Genomic DNA, 26,914 nt, shown 5'->3' with positions numbered 1-26,914 from the left:
TATTTTCTTCCATACTGGACTCTGCTCCGAAGCCCCCTGTACCTTAAGTGACTAACGGGGGAGATGATAGAGGTGTATAAAATCATGAATGATGGAGAGAACATGATTAAGGAAGTGTTATTTACCACTTCACAACACAAGAACCAGGGGATCATCCAATGAAAGTAATAGGCAGCAGATTTGAAACAACTATAAGGAAGTATTTCTTCAGGCAATGCACAATCAACCCATGGAACTTGTTGCCAGAGGATGTTGTGAAGGCCAAAAGTATAACTGAGTTCAAAAAAGAATTGGACCAACCCTCCATGAACATGTCTATCGATAGTTACTAGCCAAGTTGGTCAGGGATCATGCTCTGGGTGTCTCTAAATCTGAGTGCCAGAAGCTGAGAGTCGATGACAGAGGATGGATCACTCGATAAATGTTCCTGTTGTGTTCCTTCCCTCTGTAGCATCTGGGACCAACCATGGTTGGAAGACAGGCGAATGGGTGAGATGGATCATTGCTCTGACCCAACATTGCCGTTCTTATGTTCTTATTCAGCATGACAGTTCCCATTGGACTAGGAAGAAAATGGTCTAAACTAGAACCGGTGATCATGCGGTAGTTACTGAAATAACAAACTTTATTTATATTGGACCATCAAATACAAATATATTGTATATAACCAAGGGGAAATTAACCATTATAGTTTATGCATTGACAAATACTTGTTTAAACAACAAATTTCTCTGGTAATTGATAAATGTGGGAAGAGTGAGTAGAAGCATGTGTAAAGTGGGTAAAAGTGTTTGCACACTGCCACCTGTGGATCAACGTGTCGAACCAAGCAATGAAGTATAATCTATAGTAGTTAGCAAAGAAAGCAAGTGAAAGAGGCCCGTGGTTTAGCTTAGCACAAAATTGCAAAGAGTGATGTTTGGTGGTGGTCATGTTCTCCAAAATTTCCTTTTTCAGTGTTAAATTATTAATGTAAACCTAATCACATAAGGGAAATTAGATTATGTATCCAAACAAAAATCTTGTTTAATTTGTAATGACTTACTTTTCTCCTTGGGCTTTTGACCCTCTTTCAATCCTTGATGTAATGGTTACTGTAATGTAAAAGTTCACAATGAATGAGATCATAGGAAACAAATGTGCCCATGTCTTGGAATCCACTAAATATAACTTCATGATACTGAGGCGTTTAAAAAGTACTAAGGCATCAACTTTGGGGCTATAACTTAAGCAAAACTGTGGGATAACAATATAAAAAAAAGCGTCAAAATTCTGTGCATTTTGAGGTGTTTTTTGGCATTTTTTTAAGCTGGTAACTGCACTATATTCTAATTGCTTTTTTAAATTTATGCTGTGAAAAATAATCATGGAGTATGAGACACCTCTGTGGGGCCCCTGACTCTGTACTTCATCACTGTTTTTATAAGAGATCTACTAACCAGCAAGGTTTATAGGAATACTTCACTTACATAAGTGGCCTTTCCCCCTCAATCTTTCATTCACAATTGTTTCCCATATCCTTATTAGGATACCAAATAAATTCAAACTGTGAACACTAATATAGCCTACCTCTCTGGAGGGGTATTGTGTTTACTTTCATGGAAGATTTCACCAGTATCTAAGTCTGTGGGTCCAAGAGGAAATGCAGTTTTTGGCTCATATAAATGGTTAAGTATACAGTGTTGTGCATGCACGCAAACACATACTCTTATTTCCCATAACTTTATTTACTTAATACCTATGGGCAGTCTCCACTAAACAATATTGCAGTGAAAGCAAAATCCAGTATTAAATATCAGCTTTTCTCAATTTCAGTTTTAAGAATTGTAGAATCATATTTCCGTTACTATCTGGGAAACCATTGCAGGTCACTGAAATTTACAAATTAGAGATTAAACAAGTGCGTCACTATTAGCTTTGTTCAGTTACTTTGACAATTGTGGTTTTAATTTGCTGACTTATCATAATGGATCAGCAAATGTACTTTAATTATTTTTACAAAATACAAATGCTTAGTAATATGAGATTTCCGCAATGGTCTAGTGTTAAAGATTTTATTGAAAGATGGGGAACAACCATCAATTGTTTGTGTATTATAGTCTGTAGATTAGCTAAATTTGGCTTTAGTGTAGTTTTGCTGTTGGAAGATAAAGCCAAACTTTCCCCTTTCTATGCAGAGTACATTTTCTCCCAAAAAATTATTTTTATTGCTGCTACAAGTGAATAGTAAAATCATAATCTCTTAGGTAAAAAGGATACCAAGAAAAACAGTTTAAAAGGTTGTTGGTCACTTAAGCTGCAGCCATATAGACTGTACAAAAGCAGTGAAATAAAATTGTAGGGCACACATTGAAGGCTTATACAAAATTTGAAGTAAGTAAAACAAAGCAAAAGGGGATCTCAGTTGGTCCAAATATACCAGTAAGGATATTGTAGTTTGGTTTCTCAGTCAGATCAGTTTTGTACATTGATCTCCCCTGACATTCAGATGGACCATGAACTGAATTCTAAATGGGAGGAGGAGATACAGAAACCACCAGCCACAGTTGTCCCCAATTCGAACCTTGACAATCTCAGTAAAGAGACCAGTTATTGAACTACCTCTTGGCCTCTATTTGTTACATACCAGGTGAGGCAATACGGGGAAATTTGCGGTACCTATTTCCCTTTCTGTACACTTTAAAAACTTCCGTCTCTAGAGCTGACAACTGGGCACCTTTCACAGGCTATCAGTGCATTCTAAAGAAAACAAAGAATTCAAGCCTCATTGTTAGAGAAACTGAATTAGGTCAATTACAGCAACAAACTGTTCTGTAAATAAAACAGTATCAAACTTTGCTGCTTTGATTGTTGTATGCCGTATTCACTACTGTTCTTTCAGAGTTCTGATGGAATGCTTTTGGGTGGTTGTTCCAGGTCAGTGGTAGGAACACCAGCAGCCAGCATGAGGAATCCTGTGCTAGTGTTGGTACTACTGTACCTTGCTCTCTGGATCAATGGAGGACTTTCGTCTCCAGGGCTGTCAATCAAGTGCCTGTCTTATGAGCGCGAAATTCACAATTAAAAAATTGCAGATCAAAAACCTGCATGTCAAGGTGGCTTTCAGAGAGATTCACAGTAGTCAAATCCAGTTGATATGGAGAGGTAGGGCTGTTACCTTAAGATCCAAACACAATTTTTTTTTATAAAGAGGGGAAATAGTTTTATGTACATGCAGTTTATTCAGTGTTCAAGGAACTGCCACAGAAATGGAGGCAATCCTTGATTTGTTTCCACGCCTCTTGTCTTTCTGGTTCTGTCCTTTCTAAAAGCATACCAGGGATGGGTTTTCATGGTGGGTTTTTTTTACTCAAACTTGTATTTTTCTCAGTTAGAACAGACTTGAAGATCTCTGTGTAGCTTGAAGACTTCTCTTTTACCAACAGAAGTTGGTCCAATAAAAGATATTACCTCACCCACCTTGTCTCTCTCTCATAAAATATAGGCAGGCAACACGCTAGTGAGCAAATAATCTGAAGTTTTATAATTTCCCCCCAAAAGGTATAAACACAGAGGACTGTTTATATAGCAACAGGCATAATTTCATTGATTCCCCAAGGTTGTTTATATAGCAGCAGGCATTATAACACTTCCTATTTTGATTATTGCATTGCTTAGTCATCCAAGTCGTGGCCAACTCTCTTTCATACTAAGAAAAGGGATCCAGGATCTTGTAAAACAATTAACTCTACCATTTTTATTAATTCATTTATTTATTTATATCCCAATATTTATTGTATCAGAAACCCTTATCAATGGCTGGCTTCTAACCAATTCTATAGAATTCATTCAGAGAACATTTTGTGCCTCTATTTCTCAGCTTTCACATTTTTAAATGTGTGGAGCATATGTTTATTTTCTCCAATTTGTGTGTACCAACAAGAGATTCAGATCATCATTTATCTGAACATAGTTGAGAACTACAATTGAGCTATGTAAGTGCAATTACTGGTATAAGTCTATTAATACTTAAGTTAACATGCCCAGAGAACCAACAACGCTCTTTAAAATCAAGATATACTGTTATAGGGGAGAGTGCTGCATATGTTAATCGATAAACTTTAACTCTGACACTTGTTTAGTATCTAAACGTGTCTACTCTGCTTACAGATTAGGAAAAAAAAGCTGCAAGATTTCAGTCTAAATTGTGGCTTTGCACAGTAAAAGACATTTAAGCCAGGTGGTAATGTGAATCTAGCTGTCCTGTCTGTTTGGAGAAACGTTTCCACACATCCTAGAATAAAGAGTACAAATTAGTATACCGCAGGGGGACCTAAAACAATAAATAAAATTTCAAGAAACAATGAACAGATAAATATAGAATGGCAGCAATCAACTGAACTCTCAAAGTATGTACTAACCCAGCCACTACATACTTCCCGCTGAACTTAATTAGTATTTTCTATAATATCTTACTAATCATCCGGCTTTTATCATTCTAATGTTCTAATATATTGAAACTGTCTCAGCTTCCTGCACACTTTTTTCATTCTGTGTACCCGTTTTTTCAAAAGTAGCAGTGTCCTCTGTATAATACAAGCAGTTCAAAAGTCTAATTCTTCTAGCCAGTCAGTCTTGGTATTTCCATTTCTTTATGGAGACCTTCTGTGGATTCCAAGATTGAGTCTTTACGTTGTATTAGCTTATCACAATGTAAATTCAGAATACAGAAGAGGAAAACTATGTAATATGCAGTGGATGCTTATAAAAGTGTAAGCCTGCAATGAGTAGTCAGATGTTACTGTCTTGCTGTTCTACTCTGGTAAGCCATTTACCTATCAGAGCTCTAAAGAGTTATCAGCCAGGTAAGATGATTGCAATTATAAAAGCTTTGTATAAAGACACCGTCTGTGCCAGAAGAACTGATGGAAAATGTCAGCGACAGGTCAGTTTGGTGTAAGACAAGGGACATGGAATCAGGGGAGTTTTTAAGGAGGGATTTGAGAGCTAGGGATCTTCAGGGGTGGGTCTGTTTCACTGTGTACACGTAGTACCTAGCACAGTGGGCCCTTATCTTGGCTAGGGTTATAGTTTATAAATTTTAAGTGGTAGAATTTAGGAGATGGAACATCTGCTGCAGTGGTCCCCAAATTGTGGGGCGTGCCCCCCCCAGGGGGGTCATGGAGGGGATAAATTTACCCTGCATTGTAAAACAGCCATTTTCTACTCCTTCTTGTCAAAATATAACGTTAAGAGGGAAGCCCTGTTGGAATGGGCAACTTTTGATGGTAGCAAAATCTTTGATAACTGGAAGTTCAAGACAGCTGTCAGGACTGTGCAAATTCACCCATCCCTACTGTTTGTGTCTTCTTCCTTCCCTTCCCTTTTCCAATGCCTCACACTTCATTGCTCCCCTTCCCGCCTTCTCCTGCTCTATCTTTTTGCCTTCCTTGATGCTTTCTTTGGACCTACCAGCCACTATCTCCATATGTATCCTCTTTAAAACTCCAATTGCATGGCCTGCTTGTATTTTAGGGTCTCGTTAACTTAATTTCTGAAAACATTTAACCTCTCATTTGGGGTTTTTTTGAATGGCAGTGCTGTGTTTTTATTTTCAGTGAGGTTTTTACATTGGGTTTCAGTTTTTTTTCAGTATTTGAGGCTGGGTTGTGGCACGTTGTGAGGAAGAACCTCATTAAATTGCATTAATAAGGGGAAGACAGAGTTGGGAAATAAGACTAAATATGTAGTGACGTAACTAATGGCTCTACTTCTTCAGCTGAAGGGGTGGGAATTCAATTTAATTTTTTTTGCTGTTATAAAAGCCTTTTTTTCTGACTATCCCTGTGACTAGCTGTAGTCTTGTTTTATGTACGTGTAGTTATCACCTTGTACTAGTTGCAACATTTAAAGCACTTTTCTGTGTAATTGCCTAAAGATGTCCATACAGAAACAGATAATGTAGTTTTCCATGGGGAATGGAAAACAGCCCTTTGATACAAGGAAACATACCTAAAAAGAAGTGTCATGGATGTAATTTGACAGAAGATCTCTGAAAATTTGGGAGATGGGGAAGAATTTTTTTGTTGCTGGCCCTTTAGCTCGATTGGAGCCATACCCCATTCAGTTTTAATCCCCCTAACAGAAGTTGATACTACAATAAAGCATATCAAGAGCGAGCAGTAGTCTATGGAAACGGCTTAGCAAGTAGCTTCATCTGGAACTCTCAGCTCTGGTGTAGTTCTGTGTTTCTGTGGATCAGGTTCTATACCAAAGACCATTTTCATCTTAGTCTGAAGTGCAGCAAAGCAATCGTGTATTAATTTTATTGCTATTCTTCTTTGTGTGTTGCATAGCAACAGAGAACACTTCTGGGTCATTGTACTCCGCATGGGTTATGATGTAGGACACTTCTGTCCATTTCAGCTTGCTGCACCATTCACAAGTATTTAGTCAAGTATATGGTAGTGGTGTTTAATTTGGAATTAAAAAGAGTTTAGAGAGACTTGATCAAGCTTCAGGAAAGATTAGTGATCTTTTTGTTCCTTTACCAAATGAACACCCTTAAATTTGTACTTCAGCTTTGAACTTAAAATCTTCTAAACTAAGAGGCAGCAAATACCATAAGAGGAATATCAGTGGGTGGAATTCAGCCCATTGCAAAAAGCACTTAAATAGGAATTAAGGGTCTATGCCACTTGTGCTGGCCCTGTACACTGTAGTAAATCTGACCCCAGAAACAGGCAGTCATCAGCATCACTACTTGCATACCTTTGAATATTAAGATTAAAATGAAAACAAAATCCTAAGGATTCAAGGGCCTTAAAGACCTGCCAACACCTCACAAAACCTTAAATGGCTTAGATTCTGGTTATTTGGGAGAGACCAAGAAACTAAGGCCTGTTTTACTCTAGAAACTTGGTGGTTTAATAAAGTCATAAAAATAATCAGCTCCCTAAGTGACATTAATGTACTGGCAAATTTTCTACTGTAGATGTAGTTATATTGGCAAAAATTTTGTTGGTATTGCTTACTTTGTTTGGGGAACTGGTATAAGCTATGCCAACAAAAGTGGTTTGCTGGTATAGCTGTGCTGGCAAGCCTTTGCTAGTGTAGACAAGGCCTAAGGCACTTGGATTTCTAGATTTAAACATTTCAGCGAAACTAGTGGTGAGTACTTTAGTAGCAAGTTCTCGTCCCCTGCTGGCCAAGCAAAGCCCTTATTTACTGACATAGCAGGTAAAGCAGAAAGCTCATTTCTTTAGAAAAACATGGGGCGTTCACAAGCATCTGTTTTTAATTAGTCACTTTTTGATTCTTGATTTTGTTAGGAAAATGTTAAGAGTAAAATTTTTGTATAAAATCCTGAAGACCCTGGGAAACTAAATTCTGACTTACAGGTTATACGTTTGCATTTCTTTTTATTGCTTAGATAAGTTGCATGAAAATGTACCCTAGTTCTGTGGATTTTATCATCGCTTTACTTGCTCTCTGCTTGAAGTTTGATTTAGTTAATGGTTGCACATTTCTCTGCAGCTGTAAAGTACTATATATTTGTTTACCTATTTTTATTAATTTTTTATTCTGTATCAAATCTTTAGGTTTACTTGCATTGTCACATGACTTGTCACACAACACCAGAACTTTCCTTAACCTTCAAAAAGAACCTTCCTCCATTAAGTCACAAACTATAAAAGAAATTTAGGCAGATTGGTAATTCCCAGGACCCTCTAAATATCACTCCTACTCTTGTGAAGGACTATAGATCTTAAATTGCCACAAGTGATTAAGACTATATTTTTTTTTATCTCCTCTGAAAAAACAGTACCTCCATCACTGCCTCTTTGCAACATGCTGGGTTGTTGGTTCACAACTGAAGTTTAGTTCCTTTCCTTACTAACTTAATTGCTTTCCTTTAGAAAAAACAGATATTACCCCTCATTCTGTTGCAATCTAGCCAAGAGTACAGGAGATGGATTTTGTGTAGTTTATGCATAAAAGTTGGTGTAACCCAGAGACTCCTTGGTCCCAACTGGCAGAGGGCACAGGGTTATACAAGGATCCTTTGTCAGACATATACATAATAGTTCAACAAAGGGTGGCATGTGAGGTTGCTATGAAGAGCTAGTAGCCCACTGGTCCTCATAATCAGATATTTGTACAGATAATCTTAAATCATAGAAATGCAGGACTGGAAGGGACCTCAGTAGGCCACCTAGTGCAGTCCCCTGCACGAAGGCAGGACTAAGTATTCTCTAGACTTATAGGTGTTTGTCTAACCTGTTCTTAAAAACCTCCAATGATGGACATTCAACAGCCTCCCGAGATAACGTTTTTCTAGTGCTTAAATGCCCTGACAGTTAATAAGCTTTTCCTAATGTGCAACCTAAATCACCCTTGCAGCAATTAAAGACCATTACTACTTCTCCTATTTTCAGTGGTCAAGGGGAACAATTTATCACCCTCCCCTTTAGAACAACCTTTTATGTTCTTGAAGACTGTTGTCCCCCCTCAGTCTTCTCTTATCCAGAGTAAACAAACCTAGTTTTTCAATCTTTCCTCATAGGTCGTGTTTTCTAGCTCTTTAATAATTTTTGTTGCTCTCCTCTGGACTTTCTCCAATTTGTCCATCTTTCCCAAAGTGTGGTGCCCAGAACTGGACACAACACTTCAGCTGAGGCCTAATCAGTTCTGAGTAGAGTGGAGGAATGTCTGTCTGTCTTGTTCAGAATGCAGCTGCCAATATATCCCAGAATGAAGTTTGCTTTTTTTTTTTTAAGTATTACATTGTTGACTGATATTTTGTTTTTGATCCACTATAACCCCCCCCCCCAATCTTTTTTTGCGGTACTTCCTTCTAGGCAGCCATTTCCATTTTGTATTTGTGCAATTGATTATTCCTTCCTAAGTGTGGTACTGTGCATTTGTCCTTTTATTGAATTGCATTCTGTTTATTTCAGACCATTTCTAGTTCTTCCCATTTATTCCCCATAGTTCTTGCTGTACTATACAGACATCTAAGATGTTTGTTAGATTTTTCCTCTTTATTTCCTCTTGTATGTCCTTTGTCCTTGGATTTAAGGAGTTATGTATCTATACTGAAAATTAGGTGTTAGAGTTAGGGCAGGAGGTGACGTTTCTTGGAAATGTCGCGTTCAGGCAGGAGGTAAGACACCTATCCCTGTCTAGCCATTTGTGTATGCCTCACAGTGTAGGCCTGTTTGCATACTGGGCCACATGCAAATTAAGAGTTTGTAAAAACTGCAAGAGGAAATCTACAGGAAGGGGGATTTATTTAAAAAAACAAACAAAAAAAACACCACCACCAATTGTTCTGGTATATTTTGGAATATAAAGGGAGGCACTGAATCCTTCACTGAGGCCAACTTTTTAAATAACTAATGACATCTAGAAGAATTCCTGCCAGGAGTTAAATGTTTGAGTTATCACAAAACCTAAAGTAGCCAAAATAATATTTAACAGCTATACTTCATATTTACCTTAACACATTTCAAAGACAATGAATTAATCTTCAGACGGACTGGAAAGGAAGACTCGGTCTAGCAAGACCTGTTTTCTGCTGCATGCTTATTTCAAGCAGTGTACCATTTCCTGAAGATAAAGAACTGACCATGTATCAAATTTTGTTACAATGTATGGGTCCAACAAGTTCAAATTGGTTTTAAAAAATCAGCAAATGATGCCTACTATTCTTGTAGGTCACAAATGTTAATTTATATTTTTAATACCCCTAAACCACTGACAGAATTTATGTATGTTGATACAAAGAAATAACATGATTCTAATAAGTACCGTAATTTCAAAGCAGCCAAGTGGTCATCACATATCTTCTGCAAAGGTGGTAAAAGCAATTATGCAAGCGATACTTCTGATGGTATTCCTAATTAAAGAAATTTTAAGTAGCATTGAAAGTCCACAAGTATAGTGATACTTGCTAGATATAACTTCAGTTACTCTTGTGCAATATTAACCATAAATATCTAAAGGGTAAAAGAGTCTACATATTGAACTACACTAGAAATAATGAAATTTGCTCCATCAGATGTCTTGCTAAGGCTCTCTGCTGTAGTATGGCAGATATTAATCCTGCATGGAGTTTGCATTACAGCATATCTGCTCAAGAAAAGACCAAAGTTTTAACATGGGCCCAACTGGAAAACTGTTCAATGGCATTTATGGATTAATTTGACAATATAAAATGGAGTTAGAAACAGTGCTATTGTCCATATTTAATACTGGAGAGTCTTTCTTATCTACAGTCTTCTGATCCTGACTATTCAAAATGAGTGCATGCCTGCCTTAAAGGGAAAAATCCCTTAATCATGTCCTTTTTTATGTCATGAAACCTTAGAATTTAAGAATGACTTAAAAAAATTGCCTATTTTGCAAACATTTGGCTGTGATAGTACCGGTAATGACATATGTAATGTCATTAGAGTTTTTTTTTGTTTAATATTTTCCTTTGCTCCAGGCTAGTCCTTTGTTTAGCCAAATCTAGTATAATCCTACCAGGAGAGTGTGGATCATTTGGTAATTTACATTGTATGGTTGTTTTAATCCAGGTTCTGTCACTGGAGTGGAAGGTATGCATCACAGCCCACCATAGTACATAAATTTATGTCCATATGGAAATAATAAACTCTGCAATAAGTGGCCTCCAGTCACACAATCCAGTACTTGGGAATTATTTTTTCCAAAGCAATTTTTTTCTCCTTAAACCCAGATGACAATAGAAATAATTCTCAGATTCAAGATTTAAAAAAGAAAATTGATATTTTTTAAAAAGAAAACTATCAAGAATTATTTGCTGATTTGTGCATACTCCATCTCCATTGTTTTCCAAGATATAATCATTTATGCCCCAATTCAACAAGATGATATTTTATTTAAATGTGTGAGGAATCTCTTTGACTTCAAAATACCTTACTGAATCAGTGCCTATGTGCAGGTGCGAAGCAGTTATTTCTCAGAAATTCAGGTTTTTTTTAATATGACTATGAACCCTACTTATGGCAATGTTCATTAAATGTAAACATCATTTATCAAACCGAGACTGGCTTATTCCAACAGATTGTGTTCTAACAGTTTAATTTTAGGGCTGTCTTTCCTAGTATAATCCAGGGCAGGAGGATAAATTTGACTCCAGAAGCCTCCCTGAAGGTTTAGAATGTAGGAACAAATATTGGGCATGAACTTGGAAACTGCTATAGCAAACGCAATGCAGAGTTGTGTGTAACAGTTTAATAAGCACAAATATGTAACAGTGTGAGTTTAAAAATATTTTATCTATTGTGTAATAAAAGGCATTTAGTGTGTTATGAAGTGAGACAGATTTTTTTCTTCTGATAGAAACTGTTCAAGACCATATACCCAGGTGGTAGTTTAATTGGATTATGGCATGTAGGTTACATATTTAGATTTATCCAGCATGGTCCACTCAGAGTTCATTGTCTTAAAATATACTTGCAGCCTGTCAAACTCCCCCTCCTTCCCCCCCGCTTCCCCACTGGCAACTGTTGAATGTGCATTAACAAATGAACTGCTCAACTTAATTTGTATTACTGAAGGTAGTTTCTACAAATGCAAACTTGATTAAGATCCTAATGGTCTTTCATAATCCAAAGGCCCTGTTTTTTAGTTTCAGGACCACTAATAATTTTCCAAGTGGATAGTTAATATTTTCTGGTCACTGACATTATGCTATCTGAATTAAGTGTGTGCTTCAGTTTATCATTTATCAGAGATAGAGGATTGAAGCATTTCACAATTTGATAAGAAACAGTGCACACACACATGTGAGTTATAATTTAATCAAGTAATCTTTAGGTGAGTTATCAGGAAACACACTTCCCCCCCCTTTTTTATTACTTCAAAGACCTTACAACTACATTGTGCTATAATGTATCTCTATTTGATGCCAAGATTGACAGAACTAGTAGGTAGTGCAGCTGCAGTGAAATAGACACAATATAGCCTTACCTAATTTTGTTGTTTATAAATAGATCACAGGGGCTCATTTAAGTGGCACGTGTGGGGGAATTATCTACAGAGTTAACTAACACACTATACTAAAATTGACAGAGTCCTGTGGCACCTTATAGACTAACAGAAGTATTGGGGCACAAGCTTTCGTGGGTGAATACCCACTTCGTCGGACGCATGTGTGGTATTCACCCATGAAAGCTTATGCTCCAATACTTCTGTTAGTCTATAAGGTGCCACAGGACTCTTAGTCTGGATCTGTAAAAAGCGACAAACATGGCTACCCCTCTGATACTATACTAAAATTATATCTCATACTATTTAGCATAGAATTATTTTAATAGTTTGTTTACACATGGGTATTCTCAATCTGCTTTTTTTAAAGCTATGAATGTAAGAATGCAGTACTAAAATATAAGCTCCGGCCCATGTTTCATCAGCCTATTTTACAAGGAGAGCATATTCATGCTGTATGCATGAAACAAAGTAGTTATGTAACAAGGATTAATGATCAGATGAACTGATTATTTTATCCAAGTCAGCGAGGGTTTTTTAACCCATTATTATGGGGATTCAGTTTACGTTTAAAATATTCCTAACTAAAGAAGTGCATATTTACAATTCTTCCTTTTCCCCATTTTGAATTGATTGGTTATCCTTCAGTTCTAATTTGCAAAGCTAGTAAATTAGTTATGCTGCTTTTTATTCCCCCACCTTTGAAACACAGTCTAGTGCTCAGCAGGCCCTACTAATTCTAACAATTCTTTCTTTGTAGCTTAGATATCAACATGGATTGGGTACTCCAGACCTAAGGCAAACTCTTCCTAACCTGAAAAACTTCATGGAGCATGGGCTAATGGTCAGATGGTAAGTGCCTCTGTTTCACCAATTAACTTAAGTAATACAAAAGTAGGGAGAACACAGTGAAGGCTACGGTGATTGTCACAGGAAAATGAGGCTTTGGAACCAAAAATGAAGCTGGTGAGGATATCTTAGGGTCAGCCAGAGCCCATGGCCTGATTGTTGCCAATACATACATTGTAAAGAGGGAGGACCATTTAATTACATACAAGAGCATTGCCAACAGGTTCCCGATCAATTATTTTCTGACAAGAAGAGATTAAAAAAAAGTCAGAGACTGTAAAGTGATACCAGGAGCTAAGATTGTGGAGCAGCATAGATTGCTTGTAATGGACTTAAGGGTGAAAAGGCTACTGGGGGAACAAAATGAGCTGCAGAACAAAGGCTAAAATGGTGGAGGCTTGTGGATAGGGAAGTCAGTCTGAGATTTAAGGAAGAGGTTCCATGGAGATTGGACAATGACTGACCATGATGTTTGGGGGAAAATATCCAAATGCTACAGAAAGGGCACAACCTGCTTGTGGCCAACAAAAGGAGGGTAATTTCATGGCTTGGAAATGTGATGGTGCCAACTATGTATAGGAAGCAGTAAAGAAGGAGAGAAAAGGGTTTAAGTAATGACAGAAAGAACAGTGGAAAGTTACAAAGAATACAAGCTGGTAAAGAAAACAGCAAAAAGAGTGGTTGTGGAAAGTAAGGGTCAGGCATTTAAAGCCTTATATGCAAGACTACTAAACAAGGAAGGGGGAAAATAAATATATAGATTAGCCAAGATTAGGCAAAGAAGCACAGAGGACTTGAGCTGTAAAGTGGGTCAAAGATGAAAATGGAAGAGTACTAGTGTAGGATGGTGGGATCATTAGGACGTGGCAATGCTTTTATGAGTAACTGCTCAGTGAAGAAAAATGTGAAGAAACCATTGAGGGGAAGCCTCACAAGACCTATTACCATGGTGGAGACTTGAATGTGGGAAAGCAGCAGGACCTGACAGTTTGCCATTTGACGCATTAAAGCATTAGGCCGTGAGGGAGTGGTGGTGATTAACTTTTTCAACTGGAAAAATGCCTGATGAGTAGGGGAAGAGCACATTGGTCTCTACATTCAAGCGTAAAGGAAACATGCAAGAATGTAGCAATTACTGACCCATCAAGTTAACGAGTCACACAATGAAATGGCTGGAAAGAATTATCGAGGAAAGATTTCATGAGGAACTGGAGCATCAAGGAACTGACAACCAATTTGGGTTTATGCCAGGAATGTTGTCAGTGGATGCAGTGTTTGCACCTGAATATTGTAGAAGAAGTATAGGGAGAAACTCAAGGAATTGCACTTAGTGGTTTTGAATTTAGAGCAGACTTATGACAGTTTCTAGAGAATTGTTATTGTGGTGCCTGCAGTCATGCTATCTGCTGGAGACATGTTCAGACTATCATGGACACATATGAGGGTAGCACAACACTAGTGAGAAGCAGCTGTGGCTACAGTGAGTCATTCGCTGTGAGGGTATGTCTGCATCAAGAATCAGCTTTAAACCCATTACTGTTTGTGATTTGTCAGGACGCCTTGATGTAAGACGTTAGGGGAGAAGCTCCATGGAGCAAGGTTTTCACTGATGACATGTTATGAAGATAAATATGAACTAGAAAAGAACCTAGAACCATGGAGGGCTGTGTGACTGGTTTACTCCTGGGGGAATTCTGCTCCAAAAAAATAAATTCTACATCAAAATATAAAAATTCTGTGCACAATATTTAAAATTCTGGAAATTCTGCATATTTTTCTAAAGGTTTGGTTTTTTATGTAAAATGATCCACTATTACAGACCATCGGTCATGACTGAGAACAACACTGCAGGATGTGCAAAATAATTTGTCCCCATCCGCATGCAGTTTTGTAGGGAATTCTTGAGCACAAGAAACTGGTGTAGCTTTTTTTGATGCATGATGTGAAGGCCATTCACGTTGTACAAAAGAACGAATATCCTTTTGGTAACTTCAAAAGGACTTGGCTAGGTACTTCAGAAAGTGCTTCGTTCTGATTTTTTGACATTATATTGACTGCTTGATAAATGTTTTATTTGCCTTCAAAATCTTTTATTTTAGTGGGTAAGTAAAATAAATCCTGACCTGTAATCTAACCCCATTGTGCCACTTTGGCACAGAAAAAAAGTGAGAGAGCACATAATCATCTTAGCTGAGGACTCCCTTACTGTCATTTATAATAAGGCTCCTTTACATCACTCTGGCAATGTAAAGAAGTCTTAACTTTTACAGGTTTTATGCTCCTGGGGGAATTGACTGAGAATGGGAACAGTTAACTAACTAATAGGAACATTAGCAATGTTACTATGTAAGCAGGCTGCTACATTTTTTCCTCAGATAATGAGATCAATTAACTATCAGTAGCACTATTAACCATGTTTTTTTATATCAAGAAGTGTGTTATTCTAAAATTGAAACAGTTTTTTGTAGGAATGCACAAAGCAGACACTTACTCTTCGATACCGTTTCCTTTCTCAAGCAAAAACTGACTGAATTTTGTTTCAATCCAATTCCTGTTATCTGCTATAAAATGAACCTCCAGGCAATTTAAGGGATAGCACTGGCTGATTGCATTTCCAACCCTGGCAAAACAGCTGCTTGCTTCATTGCAATGAAGGAACATAGATAGGCAGGCTGCTACATTTCTGCCTCGGGACAGAGCCTGCCTTATGCCTAACAGTGATATAAATGGTCACCTTTCTTAAACAGCATCACAGGGTATATTTGAAGAAAATGGCTTATGAATCAGGCAAAAGATGGAATATATGTCATGCTTCATTGAGAGGGCAATAAGAATCCAGTAAAACAAGATGGTATGGGGTAGTCTGTGCAACAATTTAAATATCCTGCTTCGGTGTTGAGTAGTGATGGAAATGTGGCTGCAGGTTTAGGAGCCCGCAGAAATAGCACTTAACATAAATGGAGAGAGTTGATGGGAATTTTCTGCAATAAGAATATACCAAGTAAACTAAAGAGCAGAATGTGTATGATCATGATTAGACTAGTCATGACATAAGGTTCTGAATGCCAACCAGTGAGAAATAGAGAGAACTACTACGTCACACTGACATAATGAGAATGCATAGATGGATACTGGGTAAGACTAGAGCTGATGGACTATGCAATGAAATGGTATAAGCCATGATGCAGGTAACCCCTATTATGGAAAAGTTGAGGGAATATCACCTGAGATGGCTATTAGGCAGGATGGTCAGGACCACAACCCTGTGCTCTGGGTGTCTTTAAACCTCTGACTACCAGAAGCTAGGGCTGGACAACTGGATGGATCCCTTGATAATTGCTCTGTTCTGTTCATTCCCTCTGAAGCATCTGGCACTGGCCACTGTTGGAAGACAGGTTCCTAGGCTAGACCATTGTTCTGACCCGATATGGCCATTCTTATGTCTGGGTCATGTGAAATGATGATATGTTGACTATAGTAAAGAGCTAGTAGTCATGGGACAAAACCCAAGGAAGACCTAGAAAAAGGTGGTTCGAGATGCTGAAGGAGGACATGATGAAGGTGGTTGTCTTTGAAGACACATTTGACAAGTGTGCTAGGAGACTAAAAAGACTTGCTGACCCTGACTGATGGGACAAGGTGAAGAAGAAGAAAGTAGGTGGATAATAAAATCTCCATAGGAATTTAAAATTTGTTTATGTACTTTGTAACTCCTTTATTGTATCACTTCTTCAGGCAGTGCACAGTCAACCTGTGGAACTTGTTCCAGGGGATGCTGTGAAGGCCAAAAGTATAACCGAGTTAAAGAAAACTAGATAAGTTTATGGAGGTTAGGTCTATCAATAGCTATTAGGCAAGATGGGCAGGGATGATGTCCCTACCGTCTGTCTGCCAGAAGCTGGGAATGGGCAACGGGATGTATCACTAGATGACTACCTGTTCTGTTCATTCCCTCTGGGGCACCTGGCATTGGCCACTGTCGGAAGACAGGATACTAGGCTGGATGCACCTTTGGTATGACCCAGTATGGCCACTCTTATATGATCTTAGTGTCTAAGGGCAGGTCTATACTTACCTGCCGGGTCGACGCGTAGCGTTCGACTTCTCAGCGTTCGAACTATCGCGTCTAATCTAGACGCGGTAGTTCAAACGCCGAACGCGCTCCCATCGATTCCGGAACTCCACCACCGCGAAAGGCAGTGACGGAGTCGACGGGGGAGCCGCAGACTTCGATCCTGCGGCGTCTGGACGGGTGAGTACTTCGAACTAAGGTAGTTCAGTAGCTGAAGTCGCGTACCTTAGTTCGACCCCCCCACCCTAGTGTAGACCAGGCCTAAGAAGAGAGAGGTATTCTCTAAAGAACCAAAGACTCAAATTATATATGGTTTTAGATTGGTCACCACCTTGAACAGAATTATAAAGCAAATCAGAAGCCAGCGCAGCCCATGGAGAACAGGTGAATTGTGCTCCACATAGTTCATGTTGCTAAGCGGTCAGCCATGTTGTATGAATTTAATTACTTTTCTCGGTAGATTTAAAGATCGTATAGAGGCATCGGGAGTATAAAGTACATATGTTATACAAGCCTCTTACATTAAGCAGGTTTTTCCATGCATTGTTACTTTCATAAATCACTTCTTACCCTCGCTGACTTTTCTTTTGCTATAGGGACACATGGTGGTGCTCTGAGTTGATTAAATGCAGGCTCCTTCACTGCTCCAGTGAACCCAACAAGTTACCTTACTCTGAAAGTTTCCATTTCAGCAAAGTAAGACTAGTAGTATATATGAGTTCTTCATTCCAGTCCTTTCTAAAGGAAGCCAGTGTTTTCATAGGAACACTAACCCATTAGCACTGTGATTGTCATAACCGTAACATTTCTGGGTCTGTTGCATGGCTCTAAACAGACCATTCAGAACAAGTGCTATTTAAAAGCATCCTTTTTTCTTTGCATTTGATGGAAAGTGGTACAGCTTACTGACGCATTAATTTTCTTTTGATTTTAATAACCCGGATGTATCAGGAGATGTGTTGCTGCCCATCACTGTAGTATCTGAGCACCTTCCACATCAAATGAATAATAGTAAAAATCCTAGTGGAAGTATAGAACAGTACAATCCACTGTGTACACTTGTGTGTGGTTTAAAAAAAAAAAATGTGTTAAGAGTCAAACATGGGGTTGTGGGAGACGGAGTAGCATCATAGAGCAAAGTTTTTGATGGTAATAATAAAATCCTGTAGCAAATGGGGAGAGGCTTGAGTCTGAAAGCTGGTGCTGGCAGTGGTGAGGCTATTTTGGTACTTACATATAGAGTTTTGTCTTATTTCTCAGCCTTAAGATGTATCTTGATCTCTGTTACATTTCAGGAACCTTCCAGAATAAAATAGACAATATAGCAACCAGAACCTTTTTTTAAAAAAAAAGCACTTGATACCTTGTAAGTCATTGGTTCTCTCTGTGCACAGTGGCCCCCTGGCAGCCCTGATATGCCATTTTGTGGAAAGAAAGATCCAGCTCTTCCAGGCCAGTAATTAGGTCATTACCACCCTCTTTTTGTCTCCCCTAACTGACCAGAGTATTATACTTTAATTCTTCAAAAACATGAATCAGTAACGGACCTATATTAGTCTCCAAATGTAATTTTAGTTAGGGTTGAAAGAGAATGTTGGCAATAGAGAAGAAAAATACAGAAATAGAAAAGTCATAATAAACTTCATAAATGGGAATAAGCATCGAGATGAATACAATCAAAAGCATTGCTAGAGTGGCACTAAATCAGAATATTGAAATTCTACTTTATCATCTCTGAGGTCCAAATTAATCCCTGGTGTAACTCAACAGATTTCAGCAGTGTTAGATCAGCCGTGAAATTGGCTCACAGCCTAAAGCTTTCTCCCTTTGCTAGCTCTGACCTCCTAACAAGTCACAGAAAGGAGGAAAACATATCTTGGTTATTTATATAGTATGTATCTCTGTTATGTCAGTGCTAATATGATCCAGGGTTGTCTACCACTGGGCACGCTAGATCTGTGGAAAGAGAGGGGTCTGGCATGATTGCTGTAAGGTTTTAAACAATTTAGTAATAGTGTAGACAAGATCAAAATTTTCAATCTTGGTTGAGCAGGGATGAGGTAATGTGTTTGGGACTATTATCAAACAGGTGTAAATTTACTCATATAAATATAGTACTAGATACCCTTTTCCTCCCTTTTTATACATAGTAGGCTTTTGAAGTACTAGTGATGCAAGCCTGCATTATCCTTTAGGGACATTGTCTTTATACAGACAGGTATTTCCTTAGAGTGATGTATGGTCATTAGCAAGACAAAATACATTTTTTGGCTAGGTGATATTTCAAAACATATATGAATATTAGGCATGGTTCTCTGGGGGTATCAAATTACCCCAGTGAATATCTATGCCTCATTTCCTTCTCACCTCTAAGACTTGCATGCATAGTCATTCTTTTTTAGGGCTAATGATTCTAAACAATACTTCTTAGTACTTCCTTATAAAATAAATGGAAATGGTTCTTTTCAGGAAGCATAGCTCAAGGGAGAAATTATGGACTAGATTTTCAAAGTCAGGCACTTGCTGTTGTGCACTTATTCACATGAGGTCAAATACCCAGTGTGTGTTTGGAAAATATCTGGCTCTCGATATAAAGCGCACATACAACACAGCTGTTAAAATGGAGATTTGCAGGCTATTGCTGGTAAGTCACTTGATAGGCTGACCTATCAAGTGATAGGCTGACTTGATAGACATATCCCATGTCTGTTGCATAGGGTAACTGTCAAGGCTTTTCCAGGTGTCTCTCAACTCTCAACATGAGATTGGGAGCAGCTGAGAGAGTCTTTCTTGGTTTTCTTAGTTACCAATTTGTTTGCACTTCTGCGTCCTCTCCTTTTTCTTGTTCACTTGCTGTTCTTTAATGTTTACAACGATGTAGACAAGTCTTACTGAATTTTAGACTTTCATCTATACCACAAACTTATTCTTGTAAACATCTTCAGTATTCATGTTGATTTTAGTTTCTCTTTTAATGGGATCATTTTTCAAGGATCTTATTCTTTTGGTTGAATTTACACAACTGTTAACTGATGCAATAGTGACCTGCATTAATGGCAGTGTTTTTCTGATAATGTGGCATCAATAACTCCTCTTTAGTGCTCTTTCTTTCCAGCTGTTTCCTATGGAAAGAAGGCCCAGGACCCAGGGGGGGGGGGAAAATCACAAACTAAAAAAGAATTGAATTTTAGTATGGATCAGGTTCATTTTTAAAATGCCACTTTTAAGGCAACGTATCAGTTCAGCTAATCCATTTGTAAATTAATAATTCTTCGAGTGATTGTTCACATCAGTTCCAATCAGGTGTGCGTCCTCTGCATACACAGTTGGAAACTTTTTCCCTTAGCTGCTCCTGTCGGGTCGGCCAGGGAGCCCATTGGAGTGGCGCCCTCCTGGTGCTCAATATATGACCCCGCCGATCCGACACCCCCCCTCCCCACCCTTCAGTTATTTCTTACCATCTGTGGCGGCATTGGAACAGTTTCACTTGCCTGCAAGTGTTCCCTTAGCTATTACTTACTTCTACACAGTTTTTTGTTCAGTAGTTAGGGTAGTCTTGGTGAGTCGGTCGTTCTCCCCTCACCCCGCCTTGGGCACTGGGGCACGCCTCAAGTCCAAGGATTTAAATTTTGCGGTGTATGCAAGAAGCCTATGCCCAATAGCGACCCTCATGACTCATGCCTGAGGTGTCTTGGGGAGGCACATCAGTCCTAGCGCTGTAAGATCTACAAGGCTTTCAAGCCCAGGACTAGAAAGGAACGTGACTTCCGTTTGAAGCAGCGATTAATGGAACCCACACCCCATCCAGCGGCACCCAACCGCCAAGTCCCGGGCCCAGGCTCGGTGCAGAGCACCCCAGCATCAGTCTGCGAATCAGTACCAAGGAAGTACTCTGGTGGTAGAGATCCTTGGTACTGAAGATCCCTGGCATGGCAGCACAGTGTGGCACCCCGGCACCGGTCAACATCCCCGGTCAACATTCTATCTTCCAAAGGTGGGAGTTTCCCCAGGTAGACCTATTTGCCACCAGGAGCATTAGGAAGTGTCCAACGTTTTTGCTCCTTCCAAAAGCACAGTCTGGGATCTATCGCGAATGTGTTCACGATGCACTGGGAGAACCGTCTACTGTATGCCTTCCCTCCAATACCACTCATCCACAACATTCTCCTCAAGATCCGCAGGGACAAGGCAAAGGTAATTCTGCTGACTCCTGTGTGGCCACGCCAACATTGGTACACCACACTTCTGGAGCTGTCAGTGGGCACCCTGATCGCACTGCCACTCCTCTCTGATCTGATTACACAGGACCACGGCCGCCTGCTTCGCCTGGACGTCCATCTCACAGCCTGGAAGCTTCATGGTTAAATGCAAGGGAGCTCCAATGCACGGAATCGGTGAGGGAGGTGCTACTTGGGAACAGGAAACCTTCCACTAGCGCCACCTACCTGGCCAAATGGAAAAGTTATCATGCTGGTGCTATCGCAGTCACGTATCCCTACCATTCATCCTAGACTATCTACTGGATCTGAAGCGGCAAGGCCTAGCCGGATCATCCATCAGGGTACACCTCGCAGCCATCTCAGTGTTCCACCTGGGAGAGTTGGGGTGTTCAGTCTCAGGCATGGAAAGGCTATACTCACAGTCCTGCCCACCAGTAATTGGGACATCAGCTTGTGTGACGTTCCCCTCTGGTGTTATCTGAACCGGTGATCTGCTAGGTCACTCCAGTCCTTGACTCTGGGAGCCAGCCTTACCCTGCTCTGCTGTGAGAACCCACACTCCTGGGATGTTCACGCACAGCCTATGGCATGTAAGGTGCTCCTTGGATTGTGCAACTGAATGACACTAGCCAATATCTCCAGTCCCAGACACAACCCTAGGAACCTCCATCTTGCAGTGTCCTGTTATGCCTACTGGATGTTGCAAGCTTATATGAGTTTGTCAATTTAACAAAGAAATTGATATGTACCAGATTTGTTATCTCAAGGGGAGTCTCTGACACGCTTTAAACCAAACACACTCCTTCAGGTAGAATAAACAGATTTATTAGCTATGAAAGATAGATTTTAAGTGATTATAAATCAAAGCATAACAAGTTGGATTTGGTCAAATGAAATAAAAGCAAAATGCATTCTAAGCTGATGTTAACACTTTCAATGCCCTTGCAAACTTAGATGCTTCTCACCACAGGCTGGCTGGTTGCTCTTCAGCCAGGCTCTCCCCTTTGATCAGCAGTTCAGTTGCTTGGTGTGGTGTCTGTAAATGTAGGTGGAAGAGAGAGAGAGAGCATGGCAAACGTCTCTTCTTTTTATCATGCTCTTTCTTCCCTCTTGGCTTTCCTGCCCCTTCAGAGTCAGGTGAGCATTACCTCATCACAATCCCAAACTGGCCAAAGGAAGTGGAGTGACTCACTTGAGAGTCTAATAGATCCTTTTGTTGCTGTCTAGACCAGCGTCCTTTGTTCCTGTGAGGCTGGGCTGGGTTTGTCCCATACCTGCCCTGATAAGCTGTGAACTGCCTCTCTGCTCTTGGAGAGTTTTTGCGTGGGATTATTTTAAGCCATGAGGCTACATTTTCAGCCTCATAACTACATACATGAAATTATAACTTATTACATTACTATAACAACAATGGCCAGTGCATCATGAGCCTTCCGAAGACACCAACGTGACAAACTTTGCATTGGATACCACACAATCATTTTACAAGGATGAACATGAAGGTGCTGAATGTTCCCCTGAGGTACAGAGCATCACAACCTGGTCCTAGCTAGACTAATGGGAGCCCCATTTGAGCCACTGGCTACACGTTCCCTTCTGTATCTCTTGTGGAAGGTGGCCTTTCGGGTTGTTATCACATCGACAGGGAAGGTGTCGGAGTTAAAAGCACTAACATCCGACACCCCCCCCCCCACGCAATCTTCCACTAGGATAAGGTACAGCTCAGACCTCACCCAGCTTTCCTGCCCAAGGTGGTATCCCAATTCCACCTCAGCCAGGACATTTTTCTACCAGTTTTCTATCCCAAGCCCCATATGTCAATGCACAGGAGCAGAGGTTTCGCTCTTACATGTGCAGAGAGCTCTAGCATTATACATTGAGCGCACAAAGCCTTTCAGAAAGTCAAACCAGCTGTTTGTAGTGGTGGCAGACCGGATGAAAAGGCTTCCGGTCTCTTCACAATGCATCTCTTCCTGGATTATGGACTGTATCCATACCTGTTATGACCTCACCAAGGTCCCAGCCCCGGCTATTACAGCCCACTCGACAAGAGCTCAAGCCTCATCCACCGCTTTCCTGGTCCAGGGGTCCATCCAGGAGATCTGCAGAGTAGCAACTTGGTCCTCAGTGCATGTGTTTTCCACCATCACCCAGAATGCTAGAGACGACGCAGCTCTCAGCAGAGCGGTGCTCCGGTCAGTGATTCCTTAATTCCGACCCCACCCCACTGGGAGAGCTTGGGAGTCACCTGATTGTTCATGTCAATTCCAATCACCCAAAGAAGAAAAGATGGTTATTCACCTTCTTGTAACTGCTGTTCTTTGAGATGTGGTGTTCGGGTCCATTCCCACACCCATCCTCCTTCCCCTCTGTTGGAGTAGCTGGCAAGGAGGAACCGAAGTGGGGTCGGGTTGGCAGGGTTGTATATTGAGCGCCATGAGGGTGCCACTCCAGGGGGCTCCCTGGCTGACCTGACTGGAGCTGCTAAGGGAAAGTTTCTGACCACTGTCCACGGAGTGCACGCACGCCTGATTGGAATTGATGTGAACAACACACCTTGAAGAACAACAGTTACAAGAAGGTAAGTAACCATTTAGTTACTTAGTCCATTGCCATCAACTCTGTATTGAGAACTTCAGTCATGAATTACTCTTTCAAGGTTGAGATCCTTGGGGTTTGTCTACACTGGGGTTTTTGTGCACAGATTAGAGCTAGTTGCACCACCTGTGCAAACTTAGTGTAGATGTGCTGCAGTGATGTGAAGAGTAACAAGTACTAGGGCTGCTAGCCTGAGGGGTAATCTGTGAAAAAAGCAAAATTGAATTGTTCTGTTTTAAAATCTTGCTAATTTAAAACAACTTTGATCTTTATAAAGCAAAATTATATTGAAATGTTCTTGGAATTCAGTGATTTGCCTTTGCATTTTAATTGTTTTTATAAGTAGATGTGTGTTACATATATATTAAAGTAGTCAAAGTAGTATTTTGCACTTACGATGCCTTTCATCTGAAGGTCAAACCGCTTTAGACAGCAATCAAACTTCCTCACCCTTCTGAGGTAGACGTTATCCCTGAGTCACTGATAAGTTGACTAGCCCGAGAAGTCCATGATGAGCCAGTGGAAGAACCCAGAAGGGAGGGTAATCTGCTGAAAAACACCTTTAGTGCTGCCCTGCCTCCTGCCACAGAGCAACCAAGCACAAAAAAAACAAATAAAAAGGCAAAGTGGCAGCGAAGGGAAAAAGAAAACCAACCAAAGACAGCTGAGCAATGTGGCATCCCCTGGATGTTTTGGTGCCCCTGGAAGTTGGCAACCAGGGCAGGTGCTGTAATTGTCTGTCCCCGAGGCCTGCCCTGCCCAGAGGTCATGATCTAACTATTAGACACGTCCACATGATACATTGTTATATTCAATAGAAAAATAAAAGCTGGTGGTGATGGCTTTCCCAGCAAAACTACGGACTGTGTGTGGCACAGTCTGAGAATGCAAATTAACATGAATCACTGACAAGCTATTTAGGGTATAAATGGTGGTGGTGTTGAGGTAATACCTAGGAACCTCAGTCATTTATCAGGGCCCTTTTGTACTGGGTGCTGTCCAAACCCATAAGATGTCTCTGCCCCAAACAGCTTACAGTCTAAATAATTAACATTCATATTTATGATGTATGTGAATCATATACTGTAAACTCCATTCAGTTTATTAAGATAGTTGTACCAGTGGGTGAATTTAGCAGGGTGGCTCACTTCCATATTTTTATAGGATTTTTATTGGGCATCCAGTGCTGCTAGAAGTCTGCATTCTTTGGGCGCTCTTCACCCTGGGAATTTCTTAACGTGTAGAATAATGTTTTGTGATTAATCTGATTCATAAATTACACTGAGTCCTCCTGTCATCTTATGGCATATGAATATTCCATGTTCAGCACTTACTTTCTGTTAGCATCTGTCTTCCACATTTTGATGCAGTCCTGCATATTTTATACATTTTTGTTAAATTAACCTTAGGGCTGGTCAACACTGAAAATTTACATTGGAAAAAATCCAATGACTACCCTGAGAGATGCAGTTAAGCCAACCTAACCCCAGGTGTAGACCTCAAAAGAAGAATTCTTCTTTTGACCTAGTGACACCCCTTGGGGAGGTGGATTAACTGCAGTGATGGGTGAACCTGGCCTGTCACTGTAGTGAGGGTCTACTCAGAAGTATTACAGCAGTGCAGCTGTAGCGTTTTAAGTGTAGACGTACCCTTAAATGACCACTAGGGTAGATTTGCACCTTTTGGCTTGAACATGGTCGTCCTTGTTGAGATCCAGGTACTGTGTGCTCTTTGCTTGTCTCCCTACCCCCTTGCCTTTCTGTGAGCTTCTTTAACCACTTTGCGGATAGTTTGTTACATCCACTCCTAACTTTATGGGCTTTCTTGCTGCTCCTTTTAGTCATGGGTGTGATATGAACTTTCTCAATGCTGCTTGTGTTGGCAGGGTGCACTCAACTACCAACTTCACTGAATTGTCTTGGTGCCATAGAAATGTTGGGATAGTTTAAATGACCATATTGAAATAATTGATATTTATCTTGTGAAATGAAGACGTTGCTCAGTTTGGATTTGAAAATAACCTTCTGTCAATTTTTAAAAAAAAAAAAAGAAAAAAAAATTGAAGTAGGCTGTGGAAGTGCCTCCCAACTTCAGATTTGTATCCAAATTGGTTTGGCAATCACTCACTGAGAGTACCTGCTTGAAGTACCTTTCTGATACTCGGGGTCACTCACCACACTGGCACCTTCTGCTGTGCGTTTTGAGAATTAGCTCATTCCCAGTAGGTGCGCCCTCGGGGGGGGGGGGTGGCTCTCCCGTCCTCACCTCCACCTGCAGACCTGTTACAGCTCCTTTCTCTCGGCGTCTGCTCCGTGGCACAGCCCTCCGGCCGTGTCACCATCTGGCCATCTTGTTGGAGTCCAGCCACTTCAAGAGTCCAGCCACTCCTCACAGCGGCTTGGCAGTCCACAGCCAGGTGGCTCCTTCAGCAGCTAGTGGGGGAGGCCAGGCCTTCCCATTGCTCCGGGCCCCAGCCCCGGGACCCTGCAAACAGCAGCTTCCTGCTGCCTCTTCCTTCCAGCTCACTGTCTCTATTCCCTGGGCCACTTCCCTGCAGACTCAGTTCCTTCTGCTCCTGCCTCTGGCTCCAGCTCCTTTGCCCTCTTCCCAGGGCCTCGAGCCTGTAAGTCGTGGCAGCCAGTCGGGAGCTCTCCCTAGCCCCGAATCCCTGCTAGCACCTGCTCTTCCCCAGGTGCTGGTCTCTCTAGCCTTCTAGGAAGCCAGTTATCTCCTTAGGGCTCCCTGCAGCAGACTAACTCCTCTGGTATGCGGCTTCCTTTTATATGGGCCAGCTGGGCCCTGACTGGCTCGTCCAGCCGCTGCCCTAACTGACTGTTTCCCCTGCAGCCGCTCCTTTAGCTGCCTGCCGCTGAGTCTCCCCAGGCTGGTTTTAACCCTCTCGGGGCCAATGCCAGGCTGGTGCCACGTCACACTCTGTTTCACAGAATCCATTCTTCAGCTCAGAGCACTGAGACTCCCTTTGGCCCTATTACAGATGTGTCTTTGCATCAGGGTTTAATTTTCCTGTTGTGTTACTGCTGGATCTCTCTCCCTGGTGAGATTTGTATTGTTTTGGTTTCTTATGATACCAAGCTGGGAGGGGTTGCAAGTGCTTCGGAGGACAGAATTAAAATTCAAAATGATCTGGACAAAGTGGAGAAATAGTCTGAAGCAAATA

The 26,914-nt window shown here is 40.6% G+C and overlaps 1 protein-coding gene across 1 annotated transcript in view; it reads left to right on the top strand.

Annotated features, from left to right (window-relative positions):
• The window catches only part of UVRAG (UV radiation resistance associated), a 162,906-nt gene that overhangs the window by 116,586 nt on the left and 19,406 nt on the right, over positions 1-26,914 (top strand). Inside the window, exon 14 of the mRNA XM_045021498.1 lies at positions 12,758-12,849. Within this exon, the coding sequence (XP_044877433.1) occupies positions 12,758-12,849 (92 nt within the window). The remainder of the gene's footprint in view (positions 1-12,757; positions 12,850-26,914) is intronic.

This window comes from Mauremys mutica, chromosome 1 (genome assembly GCF_020497125.1).
Source record: "Mauremys mutica isolate MM-2020 ecotype Southern chromosome 1, ASM2049712v1, whole genome shotgun sequence".
Classification (NCBI taxonomy): domain Eukaryota; kingdom Metazoa; phylum Chordata; order Testudines; family Geoemydidae; genus Mauremys; species Mauremys mutica.
Note: the sequence above shows the minus strand (reverse complement) of the source record. Positions and strands in the feature narration are given on the sequence as shown.